At 34.9% G+C, this 11849-nt stretch overlaps 1 protein-coding gene across 1 annotated transcript; it reads right to left on the bottom strand.

The window, feature by feature from the left end:
* Positions 1–1750: 1750 nt before the first annotated feature.
* On the bottom strand, positions 1751–8653 carry LOC128397737 (zinc finger MIZ domain-containing protein 1-like). The gene is made up of 4 exons (XM_053358485.1): positions 7448–8653; positions 5643–7219; positions 2692–4414; positions 1751–2559 (listed from the first exon to the last, which is right to left on the bottom strand). Exons 1-4 carry the CDS (start codon positions 7943–7945, stop codon positions 2377–2379), a joined length of 3981 nt encoding a protein of 1326 aa, XP_053214460.1. The 5' UTR covers positions 7946–8653; the 3' UTR covers positions 1751–2376.
* Positions 8654–11849: the final 3196 nt, after the last annotated feature.

Here is an 11849-nt window from a genome sequence, read left to right as displayed (position 1 = left end):
TGTCTTATTATCCAATTCGAAAGTAAAAAGAAACAAGAATAACTTTCACTCTCTTTCTCTCTTTCTTTCGCTTTCCATCATCATAATCATTATCCTCCTCATCCTTATCATCATCTTCATCCTCTCTGCCTTTACAATTGCACATCCATTAAATGTTACTCCATATGATGAACCTTATCCAAGATTCATTTCAATTGAACCATCAAAGGTTCAGTTCTATGGCGATGATTAACTTTCATAATCAAAGTAAATTAACTTTTGCGTTTTATTTGCAATTTGATTCCAAATCTTTGCAAATTTACAATTAGCAATAATTATCATCCCTCATCAGCTGATCGAATGATATATTTGCTAAGTAGCAAATGATTCATATTATTTTCACATCAAGGATCATGTAATTGGAAGATATTGTAACTTCATGATGGAAAAAAATTCAGGCTTCAAAGGTTCGATCTTCCAAATTTTTTTCTCTCTCCATTCCGAGTATTCACCTTTTATCATCATTATCATCATTATTTTCCTCTTTCTTTTTCTCTTTCTCACTTTATCATTGCCTTATATTGGATTTTACTCTATCGTGTATAATATGTAGATATTTGGTCTTCCTTAAATCTTGCGACTTTCTTAAGAGCCATTTTGTGCCGGTGACCTCAACTCTCTTCCTGCCTCCCTCTTTTTTTTACTTACCTTCATCATTCTTATCATCATAATAATAAGTATATCATCATCATCCAACAGATCAAGACGCGCGCGAGCGCAATGGCGCGCGACTTGATCTTCCCCGAAAACACGTTTGCCTTTAATAGTTGAAGTAAATGAGATGATAAAGTGAAGATGAAAAAACACCCGGCATATAATGGTTGATACTTTTGTGTGTTGCTCCCTCGCCATCTTCATCTCCATCATCATCTTTATCATCTCTCTCTCTCTCTCTCTCTTGGTTTGCCTTCTGCTACTCTTTCTTCATCCTCTCTTTTTCTGCTTCTTCATTTGCTCCTTAGACTCAATGATCATCTTCTTGTTCTTCTTTTCATCTCTTGCTCCCTTATATCCTTTTGACACTCTCCTCTCTCTCTCTCTCTCTCTCTCTCTCTCTCTCTCTCTCTCTCTCTCTCTCTCTCTCTCATCCTCATCATCTTTATACACACGAAAACATATATATGCACTTCTATATATATTAGCATCTATATATAGATACAGATGTAAGTATATTTTTATACATAAACACAAACATCGTTTTCTTTTGTCAAAAACCTTAAAGCTTTAGTCTAATCATCATTATCTTCATCATCATCTCCATCATCATCTTACTCTTTCTTCATCTCTTTCTTTTTGGTAAACAATTTTCAGAACAATTACATTTATATAAGTCTAAATTGCGATTTTCTAATCGTTATAATTAAAATAATTTCGCTGAAACAAAATTAAAAGTCCAAACAATAATCTAAATCATCAGGTTAAGGATAAAGATGCTTATTTGTTTTCTATCAACAAACAATTAAAAATCAGCTGAATGTCCTTCATGCTTTTTAAATTTACTTATTTTCCAATCAAATCAAACAATCATAACAAGCTAATCAATTTCATCTTCATGAATACTAATTGTATTTAATTGTTTCCGTTCAGTTGGCAACTCTTTTTGTTGTTTATTTTTAATCATTTCTTCATGATTAACTATTTGATTGTTTGTTATTTAGTTTCAAATGATTATTCATCCAATGGTTTTGATATAAAAAAAATCAAGTACGAATTGATTTAGTTTTGTTTTTTAATTGTTTTTTGTTGATTCAATGATGAGACTTTTTTTATGATCGATTTTAATTTATATATATAATCAAAATGATTTGTTTATGTTGTATTTATATACATGTATTTACATGTTGCAATTTTGTTTTCATTTTTGGATATTGTCGATGCTTATATTTTGTATATAATGTATATTTTGTTGTCCTTGTGGTTGTTGTTGTTGTTGTCGTAGTTGTTGCAGCTTTGTATTCCTGGGGTGCTAAGGTTGGTCAAGCAACAAGCGTGTTTGTCTCGCGACTGCTGTTGCTCTTACAATCCAAGCTTAGTGATCTGTTGATCGGGTCATTTTTTTCAGTTGCTCCAACAATTACATTTGCTGTTGATTGTAGGTATTATTACCGGTTGTTTATACAGTTGAAAACTGACCAGGTCTTGAACTTTGTCCTTGTGTTTTCCTGATTAAACTAATTTTTTGTCACAATTTTAGTTTCTTGGTATAATAATATCATTATAATTTGTCAACGGCACTGATAGTTTTTTTTTACTTATGTAAATTTGTAGGTGATTTTGTTGTTTCTTTCAAGTCTTTAGTTGTTGTTGTTGTGTGTGTACTTTTTACAATGGATTAAATCACGTAAAGAGGGAAAGTATATCATCATTGTCAGAGGATGATGATGGTAATGAACTTGAATTAAGTAAATTACTACTAGATGACGAGCTTGTTGAAGATGTCATGGCTAAGGAAGCTGTTGTTTCTGGTGTATCCAAGTATGAAAGGAGTTCCATTGGATCGACAACGTTTTCAGGTAAAAGCTATAAGGTTATCAAGGAAAAATAAAGGCAGACACAAAGGAGAAAAGAAAGAGAAATTATTATAATTAAATGTTTACAATTTGTGGATATAAACAAGTGTAGAAAACAATAAGTGTAAAAATAGATATTTACATTAAGTCCTTCCTGTCCTTGTCCTTCTCCTTCGATGATGGCAGCAGGATCGAAATTGAGATCACCAAGATCAGTACCAATGGAATTGTTATTACCACTATTATTACTACTTGCATTACTTGCATTGCTTCCCGGATTATTGTTAAGTGGATCACCATTTGAATTGGGAGTTACATTTGCACTACTCACTGAAGGTGGGCCCATATTACTTGGTGTGTGTGGTGTATGAGGAGTGTGAGGTGTGTGTGGAGTATGTGGTCCATTGGGTATTGATGATAAAGAACCATTAGAACCATTGTTAGAGCTACCTGAGCCCATGGAGGAACAATTCTGAGATAGTAGACCAGAATCTGTTGACTGAGATTGATTCTGTTGTTGATTTGGTTGTAGTAATGATTGTTGTTGTTGTTGAGATTGGTTTGATTGTTGTTGAGGTGTTTGTGCATTTGATGGATGTTGCAGGTGAGAATGAGATGGATGAGAGGATTGCTGATGAGGTGGGTGTTGATGGGATTGCGAATGAAGATTTTGCTGCTGCTGCTGTTGTTGGTGAGGTTGTTGGGGTTGAGAATGCTGTTGTTGTTGGCTTGATTGGTGGTGATTTAAATGATTATGATGATTTTGTGGTGATTTATGATTAATACTAGTAATATTAGAAATATTTTCATGGTGAGAGCCAAAGTCATGTTGAGATAATGATTTCTCCATAGCCGCCAATGGATCAAGTGGATTGTCAGATATCGAGGTTGATGAAAGGGAATTGGGAAGATGAGAGATTGATGAATATTCTGAGCCTGGCGTTGAATGGAAATCAAATGGTGAACCATTTGAAACCATCTCAGACATGCCAGGTAATGCTGACGGTGGGTAATTCTGTGCTCCAGTCGCGGCTACAGTTGTACCAGATGATACGATCCCTCCTGAAAGTGAGGAATCGGTTGTAACTGCTGATGAAACGTTTGGAGCAATGTTGCCTGTTGCTGAAAGGCCTTGTCCTATTTCCCAAGAATTAGAGGTTGATGGCATTGATGAACTAGTTGGTGACATTGTCTTCATACGCTTATTCCTTTTTGTTGCAACATTATTATTGTTGTTGACGTTAATGTTGTTGGTAATGTGGATGTGGTTGTTGTTGGTGGTGGCAGCAATGGCCGTGGAAGTGTTTGTGATACAATGAGATCCAAGAGAATCTGGTTCCTCTTTGAAATGTTGTTGTAATGGTAGTTGTTGTTGTTGTTGCTGTTGCTGCTGTTGATGATGATGATGTTGCTGATGTTGATGTGCATGTCCATGTGTAAGTTGATGAGGATGTTGATGTGCATGTTGTTGATGATGTTGAAGATGAGGATGAGGATGGGGTAATTGTGGTTGATGTTGATTAGTTATTGGCATTCCCTTACTATCAAGACCATTCCAAGATCCATCAGGCGTCATTGATATTTCATATGAATCGTCACGAAGATTAGTTATAATACCCCAAATATATTCGTCAACTTCAATATTTGATAAAGCAACACCTTTATTACAAATTGGACATCGCCAACTGGGTCTTTCGGCATTCATTGCAAGGTAACTATTGAGATCAAAACATTGAATATGAATACACTCTGACCCACGAGCAGGTAATAATATCCTTTTATGGCTTATGGGACATTTCAGTGATAATTTAATAGCCGTTTGTTCAACGACAGAACAATCGTCAACGGGAGTTATAGGTGGTGTCCTAATCATGTTTTTGTCATCATTAACGATAAGAGAAGATGATAAAGGTAGAAAGAAAGAGAAGGGAAAAGAGAAAAAGAAAAGAAAAAGAAAAGGAAATCAGTGAGCTGGTTTATTATTGAATAAAATGCAAAAAGATTGCCACACAATCGCAACCTTGGAATTAAATCTTCAAGAAGATCGTACAGGACACACGTTATATTGGATATGGTTGTTTGAAAATGAATGAATTTAAGTGAATATAAATACACTGAATATGTTTGTAATATACAGAGTGTTAGTTAACTTTATTTGCTAATTACTACTTTCGCTTTCTCTTTCTATCTGTATATTGGTTAACTCGTTTGCAGAGGAAATTCAAGTAAATTATCATCACCACTTAGTTAATCAATCTGGCCTCTCTTTCTAGTTTTCTTACTTTCTCATCATTATCCTCTCTCTCTCTCTCTCTCTCTCTTTCTCTTTGCTCTCGCATTCTCTCACCAGTCTCACTCAAGTCACAATTCTGTTAGCAAACCACCCAAAACTTTCTCCTTCTCTTGTTGCGTCTTCTGATTTTTCTTCTGTTTCTGTTAATTCAACTAAATAAATGAGCTGAGAATCTCATTCGAGGTTGGAAGATGAAGAAGGAGGCCTTAAAGAAGATGAAGAAAAGATAATGAGGAGAAAAAGAGACAAGAAAAAGGTTACTATCAACACACGCTAAAGGAGATTCAATTCTGTACCATGGGTATATCATGATAAGAGGAAATGTATCGCTTTCCTTTTCTCTTTTCAAGGGTTTGGCTTCTAATTGTTGATATTTGGGAATAATATCAATACGTTGATCGTTCCGAGCTTACTAATAACTGATGAAATGTTCATCATGTTATATCAATAATTTTTCTTGTGCGACGGAGAATTACAAGTCAGAAGACAGAGAGAAAACGAGACTGGTAAAAGTGTTGAGAGCAAAATTGAGAGAATAAAACAAGAGAGAGAGAGAGAGTTGAAGTTAGTGAGATTCGATGAGTGTGTGATATATCAGTAGATGAGAAGATACAGAAAAGGCGTGAAAGAGACTTATGAGTTTGTTGTTTGTTTTATGAATATTTTCTCTCACTCTCTCCATGTTTTCATGAGAATAAAAGATTCCTATCAGAAAATAAATTCATTACACACATTAAATTATGAGAGAGATAAAAGATATAAATATAATGTGAAGGTAAAAAAAGAAACTATTTACTTACCAAAGGTAATTTGGATTATTGTGAACTCGATTATTGGTGAAGTTTCGTTTGATTTTCTCGATACATCTAAGAGCGGGAACAAGTCTCTGTGGTAATAGTCCGGACGCTACCGATGTCACCGTTGGTTGATGGACAACTTGTAATATAAATAAATGGGAACAGCAACAATCTTGAGATGTTATTTGAATAGTATTACGATTTGGTTTAATCACTGATTTTAAAAATAATGGTTTATGAGCTGATGTATCATTACCCCGGATTATGGGTATTTGTTGATTGTTGACTGAGACTTGCACTTGCTGAGGCCAATTTGGGCTCTTCGCTAGATTATCTTGATGATGAAAACATTTTAATTGGATGTCAAAATCATCACTTGATTGAATTTGATGGTATTTTTCAGGGGGTATGTCAAATGTACGATCGCTAACTTGAACTTCATGATCTATGCGAAATGGTTCTAAAAGTACTCCGTCTTTTAAGGTAAAAACTAAACGAGGTTCATCTTTCGAATTATGTTTCATTATTCCTTGGTTAATCATCGTTGTTTGATCAGGACCAGCATTAACTCTGGCACCAATCACACCGTTCACTACACCTCCGGGTCCAGAGTTACCATTGGCAGTGAAATTAGGCTTGATATCGGCAGGATAGGGTTGCTGCATTCCTGAGGCTGGTGTTAATGGTGGTGTTGGGTTACCTGGAATAGGTAAATGTTGATTGTATTGAATGTTGGTTCCTACTTGTCCAGCATTTCGGTTCATGTTATTGTACATCTGATTCATCACAGGCCCTGCTATGTAAGGAGGTTGTTGTTGCTGTTGTTGTTGTTGTTGTTGTTGATGATGATGATGTTTAAGTTGTTGTTGTGGTGGAGGTGGTTGCTGAGCCGGATGATGGCGATGATGAAGTGTTGATGGCGGTTGAGATTGAGGTTGGTGGCGAAGCTGTTGATGGGGTTGCTGATGGGGTTGTGGGAGAGGTTGTTGTTGGTGGGATTGATGAGACTGTGGATGAGGTTGTTGTTGATGAATTTGTTGATGTGGTGGTTGTTGTTGTTGTTGTTGTTGAAGTTGACGGTGAGATTGTTGTTGCCCTTGTGCTGGATTCATTGGCATATATGCTCCCGCGTTAACTGCCATTGAACCATCATAACTGTTCATTGCGCCCATTTGAGCGGCAGATCGAATAGCAACTTGAGGCCCACCAACCACAGGTACACCAACAGAACCGTTCATTGTTTGACACATACCATTGGTACCATAATTACCATTCATTGGATTATATCCAGAATTTGGATTAGAATGAGGTGGTGTTGGGTAAGTTGTCGGTTGTTGTTGTTGTTGTTGTTGTTGTTGTTGTTGTTGTGCAGAATGTTGAACTCTCATATTAGCACGAAGTGTTGGTCCATTGGGAGGTACACTTCCGTTGTAGCCTGTTGATGCATTATTATGTACATTATTGACTATTGGATGGCCTTGCATAGGTCCCATGTTAGAACCATAGTTTATTGTTGCTCCTGAGGTTGAGCTCTGCATTCCAGTTTTGCCGTATTGCATCAAACCCGATTGATTTGAGTACTTTAAATGAAATGAAAAAAGAAAAGTTTTTTTAATAAGGTTGATGAATAATGAAATGAATGATCCAATAAACACAGGAAAAGAAATTGAGGGAGAAAGATAAACGATAATCAAGGTAGATGGAGAGAAAGAGAGAGAGAAAAGAAAAAAGTTGATAACGATAAGTAAAGATTAGAGGAAAAAAAAAGAAAAGAGAAAACTACAAAGGTTGAGAGCAAGTTCTCTTACCTGATTGTTGTTGCTGTAATGTTGCGGCGGTTGTTGTTGTTGTTGTTGCTGTGGTTGTTGTTCTGATTGTGCTTGAGGTTGTCCTTGTTGACGATTTCCTGGTACCATGTTTTGAACATTACCCTGCCCTGAATTGTAATTGTTGTAATTATTGTTGTACGATTCATTGTATGCCCACTTTTGGTTCATATATTGTTGAGGAGTAGGATAAGGTCCAGGCCGAGCTGTTCGGGTTGTTGGTAATTCACCGGTTACTCCACTATTCATGGGTCCATTTCCATAATTTGTCATTTGTGAATGATGGGGATGATGTTGTGGTCCACCAGGGTGAGAATTAGGATGACCCGGGTGATGACCAGTAAGGTGACCCTGATGATGTTGACCAGGGTGGTGACCTGGATGAGGTTGAGGTGGCCCTCCAGGTCGAACTGATGGTGGTCCATGTCCATACTGATTATACATAGAATTATTTATATGATTGTGATAAACTCGATTCATGAGGACTTCATAATAAGTGTAAGATTCATATAAATAGAAGATAAATTGGAATAAAAATTCAAAACAAGATCAGAGAAGTATAACAAAAATGGATAGTAAAACAACAGAGAGAGAGAGAGAGAGAGAAAGAAAGAAAAATAAGAGAGAAAAACACAAGCACAGAAAGAGAATAATAAAATTTGAGATTATTGGTGAATTGTGATGATTATTCTGGTGAGAGAGAAAATCAAAACACAAGAAACAAACAAAAATATTCAATTGAAATTATTGATAATTAGAAAGAATAATGAAGACAGAGAGAAAAGAGAGACAACTTTGAGAAAGAGAATAGAAAGAGCGAAAAGAAACAAACAGAAGATACAAGTTGGATTGTTGTTATATTTGTGTTGTTGTTGATTGTTGTTGATTGTAGAGTTATAACAAATATTGTTGCTGCCTTTCCGAACAAAAATTCAAAACTTTGGTTTATTCTTCTGATGAAAACCAGTAAGAAAAAGGGAGCTTGTTGAGAGAGAATAGGGAGAGAGGAATAGAAGATAAAACTGGAGAGAGTCACCAAAAGAGAGCATGTTAAGGATACGACAGAAGAAAGAGAAGATAAATAGAGAGAAAGAGAGGAAAGGAAAGGAAAGGAAAGGAAAGAAGATAGAAAGAGATGATGGAAAAAGGAGAAAGAGAAAGAGGGAGCAAAGTTGAGAGAAAGAGGAAAAAAGAAAGAGAAGAGCAACAAAAGTAAAAAAAACGATAAGAAGACAAGATGAATGAGAGGAAACAACAAGAGAGAGAAAAGAAAAAGGTGACTCAAGAATCGACTGAGATGTCGCCACTTTCTATGTTCATTCAACAGGAAAGAAAAAAAGTAACGTCATCTGGTGGGAAAAGAGAACAACTAATGGTGACTCTTTCTTTTTTCTCTTTCTTTTTCCTTCCAACAGCTGATTTTTTTATTCTTCACTGAATCTTAACTCTCATTTTTTTCCCTGAAAGTCTTACAAGTTTTTTTTACTCTTTCACTGTCTCTGTTGAACAAGAATATGAAAATTTATCTTCGTTTCCTTCGTTTGTGTTTGTTTTTAATTTACATTAGTTCTTTTTTTTTCCTGTTACATTTTCTATCATAATGTTAGTATGGATTAAGAATAGTTAATCTAATCTAACCTCACCTAACCTTAATCTTATCTTGACTCCTTTGAGTCCTTTGACATTTGCATGTTGAGTGAAAAAACCAACAACTAAGAATCCTTGAGAGAAAAACTTTTTCTATTCTTTAGAGTTATCTTTTCTCTTTGCTCTTTCATCATCATTGAATTTTCGGAAATATAAGTTTTTTTCTTCTCTTTTTTTATGTTTTATTTTCTACCGGTATATAAGTTAGTAACCGACTCCCAAAGACTTCCGGTTGTTGATAAAATAGAATATAACAAAACGAAAAGGACGTTGAGTATGAAGAGGCGATGAAGAGAGAGAAAGAGAAGGAGCGAAAGAGAAGATAAGAATGAAGATGAAAGAGAAAAGTAAAATATAAATTTTACTTCTTCCATCAGCCATTTTCAGTCTCTCACTCTCTTTTTACCTTTGCTTCCTCTTTCCTGTCTTTCCTTTTTTTCTTTCTCAGATTTTTTCTTCTCTTTCTTCTTTCATCATCATCATCATTTTAAGTTTGAAGAAAACGTTAAAGACTACAAACATTTTTTGCTTCTCAATCTCTCAAACAGAAAAGGTAACTTGAAAAAGAAGTTGAAAGATGATGATGATGATGAAAAAGAATGCAAGAAGAAAACATATTCACAGGTAAGTTTTTTTCTCTTTCTTTTCTCTCTCTATTTCTCTTCAATTGACTCTTCCTTCCTTCACTCATATAACTAAACGTAGCTGTAGGTAAGTATAAGAGAGAGAAGATGAAGAGAGAGAGAGAGAGAAAGAGAGACTACAAGTTGAATATAAACTCCATACAATAAATGTCTTCTCTTTCTCTTCATTCTCATCTTCTTCTAGTAAAGTCCGGTAAAGATTTACCTTTTTCCACCACAGGATATATTTCAACCCCTAAAATCTCTCCCTCTCTCTCTCCCCTCTTTCTCTCATCATCATCATCATCATCTCTTTCTTGTTTCTTCTTTTGCCTTCTCTCATTTGGTGTAGTACCAACAAAAAATCAGGTAAACTAAAGTTTACTTACCTTTCATTTCAAGTGTCCTAAATAGACCACTCCTTTTACCGAAAAAAATGATGATGATAAGAAGGAGATGATGAGAAAAATTGAGAGAGATAAGAAAGTTAGAATCTGTATCTCTCAAAAAGAACCATAGATTCCTGCGAGAGAGGGAGAGATGGAGAGAGAGAGAGAGAGAGAAAAGGAGAGAGAAATAACCGAAGAAAAGTGACCTTAGAATAGAAAAGAATTTTTTTCTCTCGCTTCGAACTCATCATCATTATCATCTTCATCTTCATCTTCATCTTCATCTTCATCTTCATCACCATCATCATCATCTTTAACCTAGTAGCCTTTTAGCCAAAGGTAAAAACGTTTGTCTTTCTTTACCTCAATAACGACGAAAATGAAGATTTCTCATCCTATCATCATTTTCACTCTTTCTTTCCTCTCTTTCTTCGGTGTGGTCAAAACTCAGTACCCGAAGGTCAGTTAACGAGAAGATGAAGAAAACAAGACAAACATTCCTGAGTAGAACAGAAATTTTTTCAAATTGTTTTGGTCAATTTTCGAACTGACCCTTTTCACCTCACATATACTGACCATTAACAACAACAGAGAAACAAGAAACAAAAACTTCAACAACAATTTATTGTTAATCATCTAAACTTTCAGTTAACTAATTGTTACAAAAGTTTAAATATTTAAACACAATTAACTGATTATCACTAATTAGCAATAAATTTTGATTCCATTAACCTTTAACCTGCGAAACAAATTAAATCACTAATCTGTTACATTAGAAACATTTAAACTGATTTACTATTATTTACCAATCAAATCGACAATTTGTTCAAACAATTATCTAGTTAATTGAATTAAATTACGTTTTAATTTCAACAACAATCAATATCATGATTTGAACCATTGTTATTGACAAATTAACTTTTAACAGTAGTTAGTTAATATAATTGTAATAATAATCATATTGACAATATCAGTTTATATACTTTGGGTGTTATTTTGTCAACTGTTAATATTATCAACAAATTGTGACAACAATCAACTGATGACCTTAATTTAATCCACTTCACAGAATAATAATAATATTATTACATCGGAAGTTCCCATAGAATCAACCTTTGCCCTTCCTTTAGAGTTGAGGTTACCTGTATGTGTACATTGAGGTTATGTACGAAAATCTCATAGGAAAGAAAAAGCTATTTAATGATATTATCATTTTATTGTTACTATTTATCATCATCATCATCATCTATTGGTATTATTACCTGTGGATGATGAGGCGAAGACGGAAATCTAAACGATAAAAAAGCGTGAGGCCAACCTTGTTATCGACCTTAAGAGAGCGACTTTCTTTCATTCTTTTATTATTATAATTCGAGTTTTGTCCCCAATGTTGGTCTTCCGATGTGATGAGAAGAAGATGATGTGAGGGAAAGGGTGGGGAGGAAAAAGAAGACAGGAAGAAAAGGCCAAATTCTGTGAACTATTGATCTTTTTCTTTCTTTCTTTTTTCCTTTCGACAATTTCCTCTTACTTCTTTCCAACTTTTCTTTTTGAGGTCGATATGAATTCCGTTCAAACGTTTGTTGGCTCTCTTTTTCTCTTTCTTTCGTCTCAACGTCTTCCTTTCTCTTTCTTTTCGCCTCTTTCATCTTAATCTTCTCTCTTTCTTACTCTCTGTCCCTTTTTCAATGGAAGATCCCAAGTCCCTCTTTATGTATCTGCTTG

Source organism: Panonychus citri, unplaced genomic scaffold (assembly GCF_014898815.1).
Source record: "Panonychus citri isolate SS breed McGregor unplaced genomic scaffold, ASM1489881v1 Contig00040, whole genome shotgun sequence".
NCBI lineage: Eukaryota > Metazoa > Arthropoda > Arachnida > Trombidiformes > Tetranychidae > Panonychus > Panonychus citri.
The sequence above is the reverse complement of the archived record's forward strand: the minus strand, read 5'-3'. Positions and strand labels throughout refer to the sequence as shown.